A 21,313-nucleotide genomic window follows, 5' to 3' on the forward strand; every position below is an offset into this window, starting at 1 on the left:
TAATTAGGCTCGTTATGAACTCTTTAAATGTGACACACAGGAAAAAGCACGTTCTTAGCGAAAGTAAGCCGCAAAAAAAAAAAAAAAATGCTGGTAATCGCAGGGTTAATTGTGTTTACGCTTAGTGTAAATTTGAGCAATGCTCAGGATCAGCAGTTTCCCCGGCAGCTGCTCCAATATCAGGCCGGTGGTTTATCATTCTCCCCGGTTCTGAAGGACTTCCCACATCAAGAGATGTTTGAGCTCCAGCAGGGCTTTTCCCCGGAGCTGAGTCAGATGAGCTCGTCGTTCTCCGGCTCTCAGCGCTGTGTGGTGGAGCAGTATGAGCGCATTGAGTGTGGAGAGCCTGACATCACTCCAGCTGAATGCGAGGACATCAGCTGCTGTTATGATGCTCAGGGCTGTTATTATGCCAGGGCAGGTGAGCGTGAAAATGAATGATTCTATCTGAATACTGTGATGCACTACCATTCAAATATTTGGAGTAAGTGCATTTATAAAAAAAAATAAGAAATAAAAGAATGTATTGCATTTTCATAATATTGCTGTTTTATGTTCTTTTTCATCAAATAAGTGCAGTCCTTGTGAGCATAAGCCATTTCTTTAAAATACAGTATAGAATCTTAATTCCAAACTAGTGTATTTTCATACTAGTAGTGGGTATGGAAAATCATTTGACATCTATGACAGTGTTTTAGGCAATTTTTTTTCATAAATATTACTACTATTACAAATACCACACCATATGGTTAATCGTTGATATAAATATATTCGACACACACACACACACACCCATTTAAGCACTGTATAATACCTCCGATTGCAATTGTGTGCAAAACATCACATTGTATCTTATTAAATTTTTTTTCCCTGTTTCTTCCAGTTACTCTGCAGTGCACGAGAGATGGGCAGTTTGTATTGGTGGTTGCCCGAGATGCTACCATGCCACGTATCAGTTTAGATTCCATCCACATGCTGGATAATGACACCAGTGACCACTGTGCTCCTGTCGGCAGCACTGGCAGCTTTGCCATGTATCAGTTTACCGTTAGCTCCTGTGGCACAAGAATGAAGGTGGGTATGAATGGTGGGAGAACCTTTGAGCATGTTATTAATCAAGGGGGAGAAAGAGAACGACATTGTTGCATCACTGTTTTAGTTTACCCTATGGTCACTATTATGTGTCCTCCATTATATCCTTCAGGAAGAAAACGGTTTTGTTATTTATGAGAACATGATGTCATCGGTGTATGAAGTGGCTGTTGGACCTCGTGGATCAATTTTGAGGGACAGTTCTTATGAGTGAGGAGGCTCATCTGTTTTTATGTTGAAGTTTTTGGCACCATCAGTGGAAGGGGGCCCAGTTTTTCCATCTGTGTCTTGAAGGCTGAAGTTCCAGTGCAGGTATTCGGGATCAACAGTTGAGGCTCTGGTGGTGGAGGTGAATACGGTTCCTCCTCCTCCCCCTGTCTCTCAGAATGGCTCACTCAGAGTGGAGCTCAGGCTCGCCAATGGACAGTGCACTACTAAAGGATGCTCCGATGGTGAGCAGAATCCAGAATTGCTAATTTCTCCGCAAAACCAGTGAGAGTCATGTTTTGCACATGTGGCTTATCTAGCAAACTCCTTTTATTTAATTACATATTTTGCAAAGTCATCCTTAAATGTACTTGGTCAAAGAATACAAGGTCCCAAAAATCTAGAAATATTAGATTTTTTTTGACTGTTCTCCAAGAGCCAGTATGTTACAGAAATTTGCATTCAAAAATCATTCAAAAGTATGAGTTTAAGATTTAAAATTGTCTTGTGCACACCAAGACTGCATTCATTTAATCAAAAATACAGTACAAAGTCATATTGTGAAATTATTACAAAAATAAAAGAACATTTCCGTTTAAATCAATTAAAATGTAAATTATTCCTGTGATGGCATCGTTACTCCAGTCTTCAGTGTCACATGATCCTTCAGAAATCATTCTAATATGTTTTTTTTGTTTTTTTTTTTGCTCCGGAAACCTTTCTTATTAATATTGAAATTTGGGTACTGTAAAATTACTTTGAATGCCAATTCATTACCAGGTCGATGACTGGCAATTTGATTAATTCAGTATTATCGTTGTGTATTTATACCAGAGGATATGTACACCTCGTATTACTCGGAGGCAGACTACCCTGTTACTAAAGCGTTGAGAGAACCTGTGTATGTGGAGGTGCGGATTCTGGAGAGGACTGATCCAAACCTTATCCTGGTCCTAGACCACTGCTGGGCCACTTCTAATCCTGAACCTACAAGTCAACCTCAGTGGGACCTTTTGCTAAATGGGTAAACACAATTTTTTTTCTTAGCAACTCCTCTTCCCCAATTTATCTAAATAAGTTTAAGGGAATGTGGGCGTTTTGTTCAATTCCAAAACAACAACCTCAAATTATGCAAATCACTGGTTTACTTCTCTTCATAGCTGTCCATTTAAGGATGACCATTACCTGACCACAATGCTTGCTGTTGGACACTCAGAACTGCAGTACCCATCTCATTATAAACGCTTTGTTGTGAAGATGTTCACTTTTGTAGATCAGTCCTCACTTGTGCCTCTGCAGGAAAGGGTAAGTACTGTCTTCCCCAACACATTTCTCCTTCACTCTCACTTATTTACCTCTGCCATGTTATGTACCAGATTTTTATTCACTGCACTACGTCTGTTTGTCCTCCCATCACTGAGTCATGTGAGCCCAGCTGTGGCAGCAGGACAAGTGAGTACACCTATAGATTCAAGATATTATGGTGACTAAAATAATAGTTATTAATATTGCTAATTATATTAACTGTTATTATTTTTTTAACCAACATGCATTATTTATAAATATGAAGAGATTGGGATCTTCAATAACTACAATAATTTTAATATTATTATTCATACATATTGGTTGTAGTCAATTAACAAAAATGACTTGTATTTATTAATTACAAAAATGTAACTTTAATAATATTAATAATTATCAAGAAAATTAAGTTAAATTATTAATTGAAAACAAAATTTTTACATTTTAATGGTATAATAATAGTAGTATAATTATGTCTTTTTTTTTTTTTCTTTTTTTTACCTTTCTCTGTCCTTTAGGAAGGTCCATTTCAGAAGACTCTGAGGAAACGGTTGTAGTTTCGAGTGGGGAGGTTATACTTGTATCCCATTTGCCAGTTTGTGAGGCAAATCTAGCTAAGGAAGGTATGAACTCACGGTGTTAATTGTTAACATTCATATAATGAATGACCCATGCAACTAACTTCGACCTGGAAATGTTTGCCTCTTCTAGTCCCACAGATATTGGATTATGGATTATGGGCGGCAGGAGCTCTCACAGTGTTTGGTGTCTGTGGGATTGTGGTGGCTGTTTTAATACAGGGGCCCAAACCTCGCCCTCAGCCCGCTCCAGTGTGACGTTAATAAAATGACAAAAAAAGGTGGCCTCACTGGTTTATTTAAAAATTGTATTGCTGAGAGAGATGTATAGAATACATACATTGACAAATCTACAACCATGTATCAAAATATTGTTGAGAAAAAAAATTGCCTTCGTGTTTACCTTCTGTGTGGTCGATATCTGGACTTGTTGACATCAAAACCCAGGCTAGCCCAACCAGCAAAGTTACCACCAGGTTTAATATGATCCAGAGATGAATGATGCTGCGCTCTGAGCCTGGCTGCCTGAGAGGAGGTATTATAATATTACTGTACAGTATTTACCCAGCATGCACTAATGAGAGGGCTCATTATAGCTGGAGTACTGATTATAGAGATTGATGCGATCACATCTGCTGGCTTAATGATAAAACAAGGGCAGAAAAATACACTGAAAAAGAAAAGGTGTACAAGCGCCACAGGACTGTGCAACACTAAACTCATGGCTGTAGCAGCTTTGGCAAGATTCAACCTGTTAGGAGAGAGAACAAACAATAGTTTAATCTCAAGGTTTCAGGCATCTACAAATACTTGAGGCTACTGTGTTTACTCCTCTTTTGTTTCTATTAGTCTAAGAGAATGGGCATTATGATTTGGTGATTCACCTGTCGAAGGCAGAAACCGTGCTGAGGGTGATACTGCTGCAGTATCTCTTCCCCTGCCAAAACCTAGACCACAATGATATTCCACACAGCATAACCAGCCAGGAAGCCATGAGAAAACAGGCCAATCACCCTGTGCAGTAACACCAATCTGGGTTCAGGAAAAAAGTAGTGTACTGTATCAAATAAATGCAGCATTGATGAGCACAATGAGCATTTTAAAAATCTCCAAACGTTTGAACGGTAGTGTATTTACACCAACACAAAATCTTTTGAAAAAAAAAAAAGCTCAATGAGCATTATCTTTCTGACCATAGCCGTCCAGCTCAGGTGAGCCTTCCATTTCTGCATCATGATCTCCATACAGATATCAAAAAAAAAATGAAAGAGGCCGTTTTCTTCTCGCATCCATCTGTTTCGGCATAAGAGTAAATCTGCCGACATCGAGGTGATGCGCGAAGGCAGCTATAGGATGCCCCCTGTAGAAAGAGCTATAATATAAAATTTCTTTCTGAAGGGGAGGCATCCTCTCTTAAGCTCCCTCCTTGCCATCTAAGCCACTTCAGAAATTCATCTGGTTTAAATGGCAAGGCATACGCAGCAGCAGGTCAGGCTATGGTTTTGTTACACACGATGGTGTTGCTTCAAGCATATCAGGCTGATCTGCTAAGAGACCTGGATGGAGGCAAGGGCCTTTCTCCTGATCAGGTACCACGCTGCACCTCCCTCCATGCTACCAAGCAGGCCGCCTCCGCCATGGGCGGGACTATGGCGGCCATGGTGGCAGCGGAGAGACGTCTGTGGATGAACCTGGCAGACAGAAGGCTAGTGTTGCGACTCGTGCTCCTCCCCCACCTGCGGGCAGGGGTAAGAGGAATCGTGGGTCAAAAGGAAATAAGCAGAACCTAAGGGATGTGATCCAGATGAGGCAGCATTCTCGTCCGAATCAGAGTGATACAAAGGAATCAACTCATTCCCTTCAGGGATTTTTAACTTCTGCTTTTATCCTCCCCTTCCTAATTCCCCTGTAACCACCAGCTCTCCACCTGATCAAGGTTAGGTGGAAATCTCTCGCATAACAGTCTCCTATGCTGGACATATAACGTTTTGGGCTGGTTCTATGTTCATAGCAACCACCTTACTGATGGTCCAGACTAAAAGGAGGCGCCCCTTGAGCGGTGTTCCAGCGCACGAGGGTGGGTGAGTATGTAACCCTCTCTGTGTATACTTATGTGTATTAAATTGCTGGTGGTTATGTGTCTACTAATAAACTCTGTGAGTTTCCTTTGCAGTGCTTAATTACAGTGTTTCCTAAACATTCGCCAGCACCAGCCATCCGGCTTCATGTCCCGGTATTAAGCGGCTGAGATCACAGGTTTCTGTGGGAGCCTTCTTGATCATCAGGCCTGGCACAGCACTGCAGGGAATTTCATGGATGTCCAGCCAGGTCACCCTGAGGGGTCTCCTGGCCACTTAGTGGTGCTGTTGCATCTAGCGGGAAGTGGAGGTGGGAGTTACAGAAGTCTTTTTGTATATGCTGCCTCAGGTGTTGCTCCCTGAGCTTGCCTCTCCCTTGCGATTCAGCGCCTCTACCGCGATGCTTAGGAACCTTTAGGTACACACGCTAAGCTTTGTGTACTTTCTCAAGACCACATGTTGGTCAGTGTGCATGTGAACACTTTGCACACTTTCTAAAATCCACGTAAGTGGTAAGTGTGCACGCAAGTCTCTGCGCACTTTCTGAAATCCTGTACAGTAAGGGTTACTTTCTTGAGATGATTACACCTTGGTTCCTTGGGCTCCATTCAGCCAGTCAGCATTTATTTATACACCTCAAGCATCGCTTCCCTCAACATGATTGGCTATTTGGGTGATTCTCATGGTAGTTTAGCAGAGCTCCCCTTTTTTCCAAAAAGGGTCGCCTATGAGCGCGCTACTCTGAGCTCGGAGTTCTCCTCTCATTTGAGACTGAGTTCCAGAGCGCTCCAGTATTGTTTCCTTAGATCGAGTTGATGACTCTCAAACATACTGTTTTGAGATACACCATTCCATCTATGATCTGCTCTATCAGAGTGCCACGAGAGCCCCTCCTTAGAACAGTATTTGAAAATCCATGCTATGGTAAGTGTGCACGCTAGTATTCTGCGTTCTTTATAAAATCCTATATGGTGAGGGCTTCGCGTGGTTGCTTCGTGCCCTTTCTTCAGTTGGTAAAAGCCCCGTTCATCTTGGGTTCCACTCCACCTATGTATCCTCGGATACCTATCTAAATAGGGTGTTGCTACTAGAGAACTGTTGAGACAGCTCTTTCGGCAAGCTTATGCGTAAGCTAGCGGTTGCCCCTATATGACAGGCAAGACTTGGCATAAAATGCTAGGTTCTTAGCCGTATCCCTTTAAAGGAATCTTTCTTGTTTCCAAGCCTTCAGCTCTACCCTGGGCCGAGGCCCTAACAATTAAGTTGGGTATGTAGCTTAGGCCTTTGGCCGTAAAGGGTACTGTCACAGACAGCCGTCTAAACGTCCCAGGGGCAACTCCTGTGGAAATGGTAGAGTTGGTACTTAGTTCTCGCCATGATTCGGTCCTGCACTCCCCTCAGCATGGAGGCGTGGGTATACTGTTCCCCATAGCGCCCCCTAGAGGATGCAATTTGAAGTTCCCTTGAAAGGGAGCGTTTCAGGTTACGAATGTAACCATGGTTCCCTGAGTAGGGAACGAGACACTGCATCCTCTAGCTCCCTGCCATACTTCGGACACAAGCTTCAGACAAAGAAGTTAATGACGTGTTCTCCCAGTGCCTGTTTATAGTCGCACCGGTAGTGACGTCAGAGGCTGTAGCCGGCCAACAAGTTGGTGTTTTTCAATGTATGCTTCAGACACGGGTCACGACGAGGTGTTCCCAATAGCACCCCCTAGAGGACGTAGTGTCTCGTTCCCTACTCGTTCCCTACTCGTTCCCTACGAACCATGGTTACATTCGTAACCTGAGACGTTTTCATGTAGAACCATGTCCACAGCTGCAGCTTCGGGAACTGAACAATAATCATGTCCAGTCCTCTCCACATCAAAGTCCATATCTTCTTGGTCTATGTCCGAGTCAGGATCAGGGGTCAGCGGTCTCTCTCGACATTCTCAAACACTCAACCTCGGCAGCTGCTCCTGGTAATGGTTCCCCTCAAACAGTGTAGCGAAAACACCTTTTTTTCCAGACGTTTCAGATGAGCCCCTTCCATAAAGTCATCAGGTCTGAAATGAACGCTACACACTTTTGTGTTTTTGTTGACTTGAAAGTCATCTCTCCTGATCTGAACGATCCACTTTTTTTCTGAGATCCTCTTCCACTGAAAATGAATGGAAACTCACAGTAAAGTTGTATCTTGCCGACCCTACGCACAACGGCAAACAACAATGTTTCGATCTAGGTCGCATTAGCTTTTGGGATCGGATGGTTAAGCTGCCAAAAACTAGATATAAGAACAACCAGAAATGTTTGTCGCTGTTAAGTTTCGTGCCAATCACAACAGTAGAGAGTGTAGTCGGAAACACGTCACAATCCCCACTGCATAGAGCCCTTTTCAAAACGTAATTGTATATATATATATATATATATATATATATATATATACACACACACACTATAATGTACACAAAAGATAGATAACACTTACGTTTTAAGATTTTAAGTATTTCTTCTCGTTTTTATTTACCCTCCTGAGAGCCATAAATAAAGTTTTGTTATTTTTTTTTTTTATGTTTTTACATCGGTTGGAGCATATAAAAAAAAAATTTAGAAAATGATTCATATTTTATTCTATGTCCTTTGTAGAGGATGTCAATAAATAAATATATAGACATGAAAAGGCATGTATGGGCAAAAATAATGATTTATTTTTTTCATTCACCAATCAGTTTTTAATTTTCAGACTATTTTTTACCAAATTTTGTACAAAGATGATTCTCAACTATGTTATGAAAGATATAACAGAATGACCTGATGTGCTATTTTAATTTATTCAATATGTGTGTGTAAAATATCCACAAATGTGATGTGATATTCACATTTTATTCAATGTATCTATATACTGCATCTTATTTGCATATTAATGTATTCATGGGGCAAACCATAGTGGAAAAGAGAAGTGTTATAAAGGGAGTAATACCTTGGCAACATTTTCATAAGAATATCTCATATTTCAAAAGTCTATGGACTGGGCCTCAGAGGTTTCAAAAAAGCATTTAAAAATGCATGTCAAATATGCAGGTTTAAAATAAAACTGAAATGAGTAAAATATTCACTTATTAACATTTTTTAAAATAATTTACACAAAAATATTTTCCAATCTGAATGTAAGTGGTGTGACATGTGCGTAACATGAAGTGTGATGGGTTTCATTTTTCACTGTCCCATAAACGCATGTCAACTCAAGTGATGTTAGTTCTGTTCTTCTCATGAACCCCATCACTCATCACTCCAGACCTGAAAATCCTCAAAATCACATTTTAAAGTGGATTAACAAATACCAAATCTCTTTTGGAGAGCTCAATAAATATTTAGGTTTTATTTGTTTTATTTGTTTTTCACAAGGGCGAACAAAATGTCCAAACAAAAGATTGACACCTGAAAAATGTGAACACAATTTGTATTCAGACTCTTACATTTTTAAAGACAAAACACACATTATTATCACCAAAAAAGGTGAAAAGAAAGTTCATTTGCATATTCCTGCTCATCTGCTCTCCTATAGTATCCCTGAGCTCATATTAAGACTGGCCAGTCGGTCTTATCCATGCGGCCGGTACCCACTGCGGTTCATCCTGAGCTCTCCTCACAGTGGTCAGCAGCTGCACACATGCAGCCTGCAGGCCATCGTTTACTAGCATATGATCAAAGAACTGACAGTAATGCTGTTCCATATCGCGTCCCGCATCCTCTATCTCCTGAAAATCTTCATCCTGATGCAAATATAGAGATTAATGGAAATAATGTACCTTTAAGACACAAATCATACCTTGAAAGGTGAAAAATAAATTGAGTGGACAGAGGTAAAGATGCTAGCTCACCTTAAAAAATCGGCTGGTGTAGTAATTTGTGATGATATGTGAGTTCATCCGTGTGCTTTTCATCTGCTCAACACTGGGAGGCTTTATAAAGATGACATAAGCCCTCAGCTCTGCAGTCCTCACAGACTCTAATGCCTGGAGGTCAAGAACATAGAAAGCAAAGTAAAGCATCAGAACAAGTCAGGCATAATCCAGATCAGAAAACCATTTTTGCTTTATAGTAGCATAATAATAGCACACTCCTATTCCAGGGTTATTATCAATGAAACTTTATAGATTCAAAATATCATAGATTAAATACTTTCAAATAAAAAAATGAAATTATAATAAATGAAACCAAAATAGTAATATTTAAATATGTAATGTTATAATAAGACAATTATAAAAATGGCAAAAGAACACAGATAATCCAAAAAAGTAACTAAAATTAAAATAAAAACTTAGAATATAAAAATAAAAGCTAATTTAAAATATTAATGAAAACTATAATAGTATAGTTTAGTTTACTATTCATATTTAAGCTTAATTTATTTGTTAATATCTAGTATTCGGTTAGTAGTATTCGGTTTTAGTTTTTATTTATTACTGGAAATAAATGAAAACTTAAACTGAAAAAAAAAACTAAATAGTAAAACTATAAATAATAAATCCTAAATATTAACAAATAAATAAAGCCTAAAAATTATATTTAAGTGCTACAGTTGCCATGGCAGGATTTCTAATTTCTGTTTAGTTTACATATTTTATTTTAGCTTTAACAAAAATAACCCTAATATTATATTAACAATACTAAAATAACACTGTTCTCTTCGACAGATCTGAACACGAGTTACTCGCCTACAGTAAGTTTAATACGCAAGTTAAAGTGTTGTGCACTTTCCTAACTTGAAAGATTTATAATTAAACTTCGCAAACACCACTAATAACAACACAAAGCAATATATTCCCAAGAAAAACTCACATATGGCTCAATGTCAATCACACAGATCTTTCCACTGGCCAAGACATCTTTAACCGCATCTACACTAGTACCATAGAGATGACCTCTCAACTCCCCAAACTCAATAAACCTGAGGAGGAAAGAGAGAAGTCGTCACTGGCCTATCTAGGATTAATAAAAACATTTTGTTTGATTATGCATTGCCCCTCTGAGTATAGCTGGGTATATTTGGGCCACCTGTGATTGCAGACCATGGTGTCAAACTGCTCTCGACTGATAAAGTGATATTCTCTGCCAGACTCCTCATGGCATTTGGGTGGACGTGTGGTATCTGAATGGAAATGAAAGTCAAATTCAAAATTAGCACACGTGTCCACTTTTACATATATGCACAGTTAAATCACACAAAGTCATATCTATAATATGAAACTCACGAGGAACGGCTCCTTGGTAGACCTTTGGATTGATTTCAATTAGCTTCCTGCGTAATTCATTTACCCCGACCCCGGACGGACCTGATGGCAGAATTCCGGTTCAGGAAATTAGGATGTCTATGAAAAGTTTATTTATTTCAGTGATTCAACTCAAATTGTGAAACTCATGTATTTAATAAATTCAATGCACACTGACTGAAGTACAGTAGTCTTTGGTTCTTTTAATTGTGATGATTTTGGCTCACATTTAACAAAAATGTTGCCCAGTGGTCCAAATCCTCTTTTCAGATTAGAACAAGTTTTGTATTTCATTTGGACACCAAGGTCCTAGAGTCTGGAGGAAGGGTGGAGAAGCTCAAAGTCCAAGTTGCTTTAAATCCAGTGTTAAGTTTCCACAGTCTGTGATAATTTAGGGTGCAATGTCATCTGCTGGCATTGGTCCATTGTGTCTTTTGAAAACTAAAGTCACTGCACCTGTTCACCGAGAAATTTGGAGCACTTCATGCTTTCTTCTGCTGAGCAGCTTTTTGAAACCCACACTGCCAAAAGCACCAAAAGTTGTTAAATGACCATGGTGTTTTTGTGCTTGACTGGCCAGCAAAACTCACCAGACCTGAGCCCCATAGAGAATCTATGGGCTATTGTCAAAAGGAAAATGAGAAACAAGAGACTAAACAATGAAGATGAACTGAAGGCCACTTTCAAAGAAACCTGGGCTTTCATACCACCTCAGCAGTGCCACAAACTGATCACCTCCATGCCACGCTGAATTGAGGCAGTAATTAAAGCAAAGGGAGTCCCTACCAAGTATTGAGTAAATTAACATACTTTCCAGAAGGCCAACAATTCACTAAATGTTTTCTTTTTAATGGTTTTATGAAGTATTCTTATTTGTTAAGATAGTTAATTGGTGGGTTTTTGTTAAATGTGAGACAAAATCATCACAATTAAAAGAACCAAAGACTTAAACTACTTCAGTCTGTGTGAATTGAATTTATTAAATACATGAGTTTCACAATTTGAGTTGAATTACTGAAATAAATGAACTTTCCCTCGACACTCTAATTTATTGAGATCTAATTTACCTCCACCTGTAGGTGTATTTTTGGGATGATTGTAGCCCACTCAGACAGACTCACCCAGCAGTGCTATGAGGCGGTGTGGGTGCTCTGGATGGTGCTGGTACTGCACCACCTCCTCATACGGGTTGTCCAGTGCACTGTAACAGCTTGTGGGGCAGCGTAGGGTGCAGAACTGGGATGATCCAAAAGCCTGACCTCTCTGTTGGCGACAGAGACGCAGACTTCGTCGAAAACCAGCTGACATACACAGAGAATAAAAACACGGTCAATAATGAACACAGAATCAGGAACACACAGTTAATGAATGGTATGCGTTGTATTTTGTTATTAATCTACTATAAACAATACACTTAATATCTTCCACCTGACTAGTCAATATGAAAAATTGTGACCTCCTAAGTTTCCTTCATTTAGTATTTTTCAGTTGCCCTCATCTAGTGTTTGTATAAGCTATAATAAATATAAACCAGTAAATCTTGTAATATCTGAGTCACTTACTCAAATAAATCCCCTCAATGTTGGTGCTGAATTCACTCTCCTCTGAAAAAGACACAGTTAATGCATCTACTAACTAATGCAGAATAATTATCAGTGACTTGAAGAAAAGTAAAATATCATATCAGCACAAGCAGCTGCAATTAATATAAAATTGTATGATTTCTACACTAACCATCCTTTAGCTCCTCTGAAGAATCATCATGAAGGACACAGGAACATAAGTTTTAAGAGACAATCGTTTTAAAGTGTTTAAAGCTGCACTTTTCTCACAAATCTAGTTGTTGCTGTGGTTGTAAGAATGGTTAAAGATGTAAACATTGACCCTAAATCTGAATTCACTACAGTTTACTCCTGATATGTTCAGGACTTACCTACCAGATTCAAACGCCTCCTCATCTGTGCATGAAGAAGCAAAAACACGTATAAAACACGTTACATAGATAAGGTTTTAATACTCATTTAAATCAGACAAGAAAATGTACCTGCTTCTACACATTTTTCATCAATGGCAATCAGTTCATCTTCTGTAAGAATAAAAAAAGAGGAAAAAAGAAAGAGATCAGAGATGAGCCTGGGGTGTGTTACACACTGCACACACAAGCAGTGTTCACACAAAAATATTAAGCAGCACTACTTTTCTCAACAAATGTTTCTTGAGCAGCAAATCAGCATATTAGAATGATCAAAAGGATCATGTGATACTGAAGACTGGAGTAATGATGATGAAAATTCAGCTTGACCATCACAGGAACAAATCACAAATAAAATATAATAAAAAAAGGAAGCAGCTATTTTAAAATGTAAAAATATTTCACAATTTTACTGTACTGCAGTTTGATCAAATAAATGCAGTCTTGGTGAGCAATAGTCTTTATTCAAAACAATTACTTCTTTTAAAAACAAATCTTACTGAAATTAGAAATTCTAATAATTATAATAACCTACAGGCTTGTGTTTTTCTAGACTCTTGACTGAATGCTCACCTTCGTCCACTGTGCTCACTGCAGGTTGGCATGAAAACAAAAAACAGCCAACACATAACAGTTGAATTAAACACATATTGAGTAAATGCACATATAAAACAATAGCAGCATATACTGTTTACTCACAGGTTTTGACACAAGTGTGAGGATGATAAGGCTGAGACCACCATAACTCTTTCTGCTTCCTACAAAGGGACACACAGTCACATTTTGGTTTTAAAAACGGGCCCCGGCAATGATTATCAACATAATCATATTCAAGTCAGCTGCCAAATCTCATCACATCATCACACAGTCTATGTGTGCAGATGTGTAATTATTCTGTCACTGACCTTTAACCCTCGACTACTTAGAACTGACCTTTTCAGCAAGCTGGTGGAAGGAATGAGGCCAGCGCAGGCAGAGATACTGGGTAGTTTTATTGCCTGCCACCAGAGAGTGTCTGACTGATCCACAATCTCCAGGATATCTCCCTTCTTGAACGCCATGCCAGCATCTGCGCAGGGAATGGAAGGGTCCACGTGGGGACTGTAGTCCACCATGGCACGCACATACAGCTTGTGAAGAGAGCAAAGCCATTAAAAGCATCATACACATTCGCAGTTGATAGGCACAACGATATATGCAATAAAACTTCCTTTACCTATTATAAAAAAAAAAAAAATAAATAAACTGAAACAGTCAGCAATGTTAATAAATATGTCAAGGAGTAGTATGCCAGTATGTTGTCACATGACCTCATTATTACATGCATAATAATTCTGTAAGTGGAATCTAACAATGTCCTTTGACAGTTATTTTGTATTCCAATTTTGTATAAAATGTTTTCATTCTTGTTAGTCTGTCCAAATAATTATTGAAGATAAAGATGTTCTGGAATATTCATCACACTACAAATTGAAGGTCATGCCAAGTGCAATGCATTCTGGGATACAGTATACTGCACAGTGTGCTTTGTTTTGGGAAAATGAAGTAGTGTGTGTCACTGCTTCACTGGTTAATGTGATACATGAGGTTGAATAAAAAGAGTAATATATAAGTAGCTCATTTGGGTTTTCCATACTATAGACAAGTTATGATCTTTTGATAGATCTAGAATAGTATAGATTAAGGACTAGTAAAGATCTAGGGTTGATGTTTGGTAACGCACCATGGTTTGGTTGTTGACTGGCCTGTCAGTGCTGGGAACCACCTTAAACATTGTGGTTCCATGGGAGTGGGCCTGTGGTAGGAAACGAAGACACAAAACTTAAAACTAAATATTGTTGATTTATTATTATTTTCTTGTTGAAAGACAAGAATAGTCAGAATAGTTGTTGTTTGGTACAGTAGAGCCTTGGTTTGTGATAAAAAAAGAGTCATTTATTCTACTTTGCTGTAGAATAAATAATGGCACTATCAATTTCTTTAGAGCTGCTTTACAGCTGAATTGCATATTGCAACATTGACATTGGTATTAAACTGAATTGAATCGACACTGAACTAACTCAAAGTGAAAAATGAAATTTCTGCCTTTTATAGAACTGCTTATAGCTAAACTAAACTCATTTTAAATTGATGAACTTTACATTGTTATTGATCAACTGATCCAACACTGAACTAACTTGAGCTAAATAATGACACTTTGTCTGCATAGTTGAGTTTCCATAATTGATTCTAATAATTTCCTGTTTATTTCTGTGAAACTACTTTGGCACAGTGTGTATCAAGTTCTAAAGAAATAAAGGGGACTTGACTTTATCTGACATTGGTGCCGTGACTAGGGATGGGTATCGTTAAGGTTTTAACGGTATTACTACTCTTACTGATACTGCTTAACGGTCCGGTACTTTAACGGTATTCTTATCGGTACTTTGTGTTGTGTTACTTTGTGTTGTGTTATGCAGTCGAAAACTTTGCATTTCTCTGTCTGCACATAATGCACTTTTGAAAGATGCTTTGACAGATTGCTTGTGTTTCCGCCCTTACATGCAAAAATTTTGTTGAACTTATGACAACCAGCGTTGTCTGCATCAACTCTAGTCAAGTATAACCACACTTTGGAACGTTTTGCTGTCTCTGCCATCGTCACTCTTTGTATTAAAGCAGGAATTTTCGTACTGTAAAGGGCCGTTCACATATCGCGTCTAAAAACGCGTGGAAAACGCTAGGCATGCCGCTTTCTGATTTTTTTTCCCCAAAGCCACCGGGCACTTGAGCTCCTGAAGAGTCTGCTGTTGCTAAGCAACCATGACCTGCTCTCTACATGAAGACGCGGAAATTTCAGCAATGGAAAAATGGATTTGCAGCACTAAAAACTGCTTGCAGTAGCTCTGCTACTAAATTAATTTAAAAATCCACATACAGCTATGTTCAGCTGTTCCTTCCTCTTTCCTTCATCTTGGCTGAGCTTTCAACGTTGTTACGGAAAAGGTGAGGAAGCTACATGACCTGCGGTGCACTTGCGGCACTCTTTATTATTTAGCGGGAGTTTTCATACTGTTATGTCTGTGCGTGCGCCACGCTCATTGTGGCGTGTGTGTGTGTGTGTGTGACAGTGACACTGACAGACAGCCTCCGCGGCGCGCAGATCTCACAGACAAACGTCTTAATATGATCGCACATTAGAAATGTTTGGTGAGATAAAATGTGCACGATAACATTATTAAGCAAAAATACATAGTACATTAATTTTTCCCCTCCAGTACCGAAAGCAGAACTGATACCGTCAGATCTTACTGATACTATGGTATTTCATAATTTAGCCCCGGGGCCATTTTAATACCGGGTTTCGGTACCCATCCCTAGCCGTGACCCGGATGGAAATGTGGGACATAAGTGTAACAGAATCCCATTTTGTGGACCAACATATAATAGGAGAGTAAATGTGTACTAACCAGAATTTGTATAATCTGTTCTGGTTCCAGTCCAAACACGGGTTGACCGTTTACCTCCACCAGCCTATCTCCAGCATGCAAGAGACCTTCAACAAGCAGCACACAGACAGGAAACAAGACTCCATGAGAAGTAATTCTGACATAGAGAGTACCGTATAAAATACGTGAGCATGGTATATCAGAGACACAAATAAAAAGGAAGGATTCAGAAAAACAGTACAGCCAGGCAACCCTCACCACTGTGGTCGACCAGTCCTCCATGTATAACCCGAGCAATGTATATTTCCCCTGTCACATCATCTCTCCTGATTGTTGCTCCCTATACGTTAGAAGACAGCAGATATCAATCTAAATATCTACAAGGCTTCATTTGATATGAATCAAGCACAAAACATGCATTCATCAAACATCTGATGGAAGTGGTATGCCAGGAACAATATTCAATGAAAAACTGAACTGCAATGTTACATGATGATATGAGAACGGACAGTCATGGGGATATTGAACCAATGAGAATGACCAATAAAATACCAAACAAAACAAAACATCACTTCCAAAAAGGTTAGACAGCCATTAATGTAACAATGGTAACATCAAGGACTGGTGGTGACAAATTAAGCTTCTCCACTACATGCGTTAAAATCGCCAAAGCCTGAGAATTCTCTTGTACACTCTCATATATGCGTTCAGTAGCAGTAGCCATCCTCTCTCCAAGCAGGTGGACGCTTTCTGAACTGCGCTCCATGCAGCTGGTGGCTTGCTGCAATGTATTCCGCAATTCATTCAGACCTTCCTCCTTTGCCGGCCTTGTATGAGAGCATGTGATGGTCTCCCTTACCCGATGACATTGCAATGGGCTTGGGGGGGCAGTTCGGGAATGAGGGGGAGGATGTTTTGAAGGAGGATTTGAAGCATGAAAGCAACAAGATGTTGACGAAATCCATGGGGATGTTTGGGGAAACTTATGTAGCATAGAACTGCCATCACTCTCATCCCCGCTGTCTAAATTCTCAATAAAATTTTCTTCAGTGAAAAAAATGATAAATGAATGGTGAAATGGTTGAAGACAAGAAGACAAAGAACACTAATTACATAATGCTTTCAGCAGAGGCATTCAAGTCACAAATCTTGATGAATGTAATAATAGGAAGCTCCAAATCTAGTTTTGGTCCTTACCAATCAAAACAGAGCTACAGACACAAGGGGTAGAGGAACTGAAGCTCTGTTTCCATAATATACTGTTATGGCAGCAACTTCCCAAAGTGGTGCAGTGGTGTATAGGGGTGGGAGCAATAACGCTTGGTGATGGTGGATTCTTGCTGGATGTTGAACCACCCACCCAGGGACGCTTGGGGACAACTCAGAATCGTTGCTGGATGTTGAACCACCTACCCTGGGACCTTCCATCATGGCATCTATGCCTCCAGCCAGCTGTCCCCCAGCTGATAAGAGTCCACAGTGGGTTGCTTGCCTTAAAGTGACCCAGTGGCTTTGAAACTCTCTACCAGCTCCCGTTTATCCATGACAACACACACCTCATAGTTACCAGAAACACTTTTACTAGATAAAAAAAAATGAATGAATGAATGAACAAACATCTAAATGTAAATCTAATATTTAAGACAATTAAGAAGAAAGAACCTCATGGCTAAAACTCTTCCAAAGCAACAAGGTTTATAACCATTTTTTATCACTAAACCTTGTTGCTATGCTGATCTGAAAGATGGGCTCCAGTAATGTACACTGAAAGAGTCAAAATAAATCACAGGTTAGTAAAAGCAAGCCTTAGATTTGCCTGCCACTCCTTTTTCTGGTCATGCTCACCAGAGGCTGATTGTTTTTGACCAAACAAACAATCCTCATGGCTTCTTCATCTTCAGGCAGGTCTTTAGGCAATGGTGGCAGATCTGGCTCATAGTCTCTTAAACTTACTGTGTCATGAGCAGAAAGGAGAGCCTGAAAAGAACATGTGGTTTCTGTTATTTCTGTGGTTGACAACACATTCCACACAACTAATAGAATCATGGAAATGGTCAACTTGAAAACCTTCTAATTAACAACAATGTAAAGCAACAGTGTCTACAATCATCTTCTGGTCCATAAAGTCTACCCCACATCACTGCAAAAATGTCTGGGATGAGACTTTAGAAAGGTTCATTCAAAAAGAGGGTAATGGCGAGACACTATGCCCCTCAAAACACCATGCTGTTTAAAAAACATGTATTCATATCCTTATATCCTTAGATTGCTCACCTGTACGTGGGGATGGCTTAAGAGGGCATATAGTTCTTGAGCTTCATTTGAGGGTTTTGGGACTGCCAACAGGTCAGACACAATCTAGAATGCCAAAACATGAGTCAGGACTTAGTAGGAATTGAAAATGTATTGCTACAAAAATTGGAGTCAAATCCAAGACCTCTAACATACCCTCTAAGATAGGGGTAGTCAACTCTGCCCCTCAGGATTTAATGTCCTGGAGTTTAGCTCAATAACACCAGCCTCTAATTTTCAAATAATCCTGAAGACTTTGGTTACATTATTAGAACAGTGGATCTCGAAGGCCAAAGTTGCCCACCCCTGCTCTAAGACCTAGATCCAAACCAATATTAGACCCCCTACAGCCCAGACCAAGGACAACAGTAAACCTCATGAGCCCCAGGCCCATTCAGGCCAAAACCTATACCCCACAGAGTAATAACATCATTTCAGTCGGGTAATAACATTATGTTCATGTGGTGTCAAGAGGTCTAAAGACCAAGTACAATCTGCAATGAAGTACTCAGGCACACTAAATGATGAAGCTGGAGTTCATACTTTGGATATTCTTAACTCCATCAAGGAAGCATGAACCCGAAACTACAAGGTATGAGTGGCACAAACTGTGGAGAAAATTAAAGGATTAGTTCACCCAAAAATGAAAATTCTGTCATTAATTACTCACCCTCATGTCATTCCAAACCTGTAAGACCTTCTTTCATCTTTAGAACACAAATTAAGGTATTTTTGATGAAATCCCAGAGCTTTCTGACACTGCATAGACAGCAACACAAGTACTATGTTCAAGGCCCAGAAAGGTAGTAAGGAAATAATTAAAATAGTTAATGTGGCATCAGTGGTTCAACCATAATTTTATGAAGCTATGAGAATATTTTTTTGTTGCAAAAAACAATACAAAAATAATGACTTTATTCAATTGAATTGTTGTCTATGGAGGGTCAGATGCTCTCAGGTTTTGTCGATAATATCTTCGTCAAAAAACGAATTTGTGTTCCGAAAATGAGTTATAGGTCTTACGGGTTTGGAACGACATGAGGGTGAGTAATTAATGACAGAATTTTCATTTTTGGGTGAACTAACCCTTTAGGGACAGTTAGAGTGGAGCTAACCTGTAGAGAGATTCCAGATGAATAAGAAAGATATGGCCTAGCTGGACCCTTTAGGTGACTCTGTAGACATTCATACACCTGCAGAGACAGAAGGAGATGATGAACCCTGACTTTTAACTCACTGTTAATAAGTGTATGAAGGACTCTACCTTTAGTAGGGAATGCAACCAGGGGGTGTTGAGACGATTGTACAATAGTTCAGCTCCATTTATATCTTTATTGACAGAGCCCCTCACTTCAGCAACCACATGTGCCAAGATCTGTGTCAGGCCTGGAACATGCAATGCAAGCACGTTCGGAACTAAAAGCTGGTTGAGTACATGTCAGTTATATGTGATGCTCACTGCTTTTTTAGCAGCCACAACAGTGCTAATATTAGCAGGTTGTTAATTAGCAGGTCAAAACTTGAATCAATTTAAGTAGATACTTGCAGCATTGTACCTTTTTCTCCCATCTTCAGTGGAGTTGACCCAGGATCAGTCTCCACGTCTGGTCTCATTGTCAATTTTGGAGTGTTTTAGGGTTCAGGGAATAAATAAATGATGCGCTGACCCTCCTCATATACAGCTGCAAGAAAAAGCACATGAACTCAAGGAGAAACTGCTGACTGTTACATACAAGTGAACTTCTAATTCAATAGAAATGTTGTGTTTTTACTGTTACTTCCTCTTCGCTGGTGTGAATAAGACATTCTAGCTTGGGATACATTTCACAAAAGCACCATAAGGTTAAGTAACTTTGAACCATTGACACTGATGGTCTCTGCAATCTACTTAGCCTTACAATGCTTTTGGCAAATGCATTCTAGAACTTCTTTGGTTGTAAATACAATTCAAGTTTCCAGCCTTACCTAATTTAAATGGTTAATATCTGAGACATGATGATTTGGATATGCACTTAAAATATTTACAGACAAAAACTAGTGGTAATTTAGGATGGTGTGGCATGAAGTTCAGCACTAGTAACCAACCGTTCGTAGGTCCCTAATAGGATCAATTGGTCTATAGGGACTGTCCATATTATTAGTGTAAAATACATTACTTTGAATAAAAACATCAAGGTTATGACAAATTTGGAAATGAAAGACAATTGATTGGTTAAAGTGTAGGGGCTGATAATGCTTAGGTTTTAAGTTAAATACAGAAATCCCAGAATGGAGGTGGTCCACCAATGCCCTTGTCACAGTTTGACCTTGAGCAAAACACATAAATACAGGTAACTCCAAAGGGCCTGTCCTTGTAATAAGTGCACCCTAAGTAGCTTTGAAAAAAAAAACCTGTATATGACCAATAACAATATCAGAGGGAAGAGTGTGATTTAAATTTCTCACCATGATTTGTAATGATCACTGCAGGTGAAGACACTGGATATTAATCTGCAGATCTTTTGAACAAAACAGGTGCACCTATTTTCAGACTTTATGACTTAATGGGTGTTATATAAAACTCTGGACATCATATCTTCAAATATTCTTTCTGAGAGTTACTGTCCTTTTAAAAGTGGTTTTACTTCAGTGTTTCTGCATTTGAGTCTATTTGCATAGCCAAATCTGATTTCAGACTACAGAATATGTCTAGAATTTGCACGTAACGATGCTGAATCCAAGTTGAGGAAGGGTTTAACAATCACAGTAAATAAACAGCATACTACATTTGTCGCAGAGGGAGCTTCCTCGTAGATAAGTCTGGGAAGCAAGAACTATAAACCCCATTCAGGCAGAGAAACTTATGTAGCAAATCCTGTCCACTCACCTCCCTCTTCCCTCATGTTCAGTTTGTCTTTCTGTTTGGATCCCAGTTTAGAATTTAACACACTGAAGAGTTTCCAAAGAGGGTTTGCATGATGATAGTCAGTTTTAACTCACTCAGATATAATGTTATAAACAGAAGAATAAGCTGAATAGTATTCCATAAAGCACGCAAAAGTCCTCTTGGGAAAAAGAAGTGTAATCCCTCTCTATCCTGCTTAATCCCTCACAAGCAAATGAGTCAGTC

General features: G+C 39.3%; 2 protein-coding genes and 1 long non-coding RNA gene across 4 annotated transcripts; 1 reads left to right on the forward strand and 2 right to left on the reverse strand.

Annotated features, from left to right (window-relative positions):
- The first annotated feature begins 39 nt into the window (after positions 1-39).
- On the forward strand, positions 40-3,488 carry zp2l2 (zona pellucida glycoprotein 2, like 2). The gene is made up of 9 exons (XM_059560803.1): positions 40-421; positions 884-1,074; positions 1,205-1,302; positions 1,387-1,544; positions 2,134-2,323; positions 2,460-2,604; positions 2,676-2,751; positions 3,120-3,224; positions 3,313-3,488. The coding sequence occupies exons 1-9, from the start codon at positions 88-90 to the stop codon at positions 3,435-3,437; spliced, it is 1,422 nt and encodes a 473-aa protein (XP_059416786.1). The 5' UTR covers positions 40-87; the 3' UTR covers positions 3,438-3,488.
- On the reverse strand, positions 3,462-4,217 carry LOC132152101 (uncharacterized). The gene is made up of 2 exons (XR_009436478.1): positions 4,064-4,217; positions 3,462-3,930 (listed from the first exon to the last, which is right to left on the reverse strand). It is a non-coding gene; the product is annotated as an uncharacterized LOC132152101 (long non-coding RNA).
- A 3,708-nt stretch (positions 4,218-7,925) lies between these two features.
- On the reverse strand, positions 7,926-21,313 carry LOC132152104 (MAGUK p55 subfamily member 4-like). Of its 2 annotated transcripts, XM_059560810.1 has the most exons (22): positions 21,071-21,313; positions 19,761-19,886; positions 19,469-19,590; positions 19,320-19,397; positions 18,187-18,270; positions 17,758-17,889; positions 16,171-16,252; positions 15,934-16,019; positions 14,208-14,279; positions 13,418-13,614; positions 13,184-13,242; positions 13,058-13,075; positions 12,557-12,598; positions 12,450-12,470; positions 12,247-12,261; positions 12,075-12,116; positions 11,634-11,813; positions 10,495-10,575; positions 10,298-10,391; positions 10,082-10,190; positions 9,121-9,255; positions 7,926-9,012 (listed from the first exon to the last, which is right to left on the reverse strand). In XM_059560810.1, exons 2-22 carry the CDS (start codon positions 19,816-19,818, stop codon positions 8,821-8,823), a joined length of 1,899 nt encoding a protein of 632 aa, XP_059416793.1. In that variant the 5' UTR covers positions 19,819-19,886; positions 21,071-21,313; the 3' UTR covers positions 7,926-8,820. The 2 variants fall into 2 exon arrangements, with proteins under 2 accessions (XP_059416793.1, XP_059416794.1); XM_059560811.1 differs by lacking the exons at positions 12,075-12,116; positions 12,247-12,261.

Source organism: Carassius carassius, chromosome 10 (genome assembly GCF_963082965.1).
Source record: "Carassius carassius chromosome 10, fCarCar2.1, whole genome shotgun sequence".
Classification (NCBI taxonomy): Eukaryota; Metazoa; Chordata; class Actinopteri; order Cypriniformes; family Cyprinidae; genus Carassius; species Carassius carassius.

Excerpts from the sequence above, each read along its gene's own strand:
- zp2l2 (XM_059560803.1), top strand. The coding sequence starts at position 88 with ATGCTGGTAATCGCAGGGTTAATTGTGTTTACGCTTAGTGTAAATTTG. Across the intron at positions 422-883 it reads CTGTTATTATGCCAGGGCAG|TTACTCTGCAGTGCACGAGA; the intron begins GTGAGCGTGAAA and ends TGTTTCTTCCAG. Across the intron at positions 1,075-1,204 it reads CCTGTGGCACAAGAATGAAG|GAAGAAAACGGTTTTGTTAT; the intron begins GTGGGTATGAAT and ends TATATCCTTCAG.
- LOC132152104 (XM_059560810.1), bottom strand. The coding sequence starts at position 19,818 with ATGAGACCAGACGTGGAGACTGATCCTGGGTCAACTCCACTGAAGATG. Across the intron at positions 14,280-15,933 it reads AACAGATTATACAAATTCTG|GCCCACTCCCATGGAACCAC; the intron begins GTTAGTACACAT and ends TTCCTACCACAG. Across the intron at positions 13,243-13,417 it reads TCCACCAGCTTGCTGAAAAG|GAAGCAGAAAGAGTTATGGT; the intron begins GTCAGTTCTAAG and ends GTCCCTTTGTAG.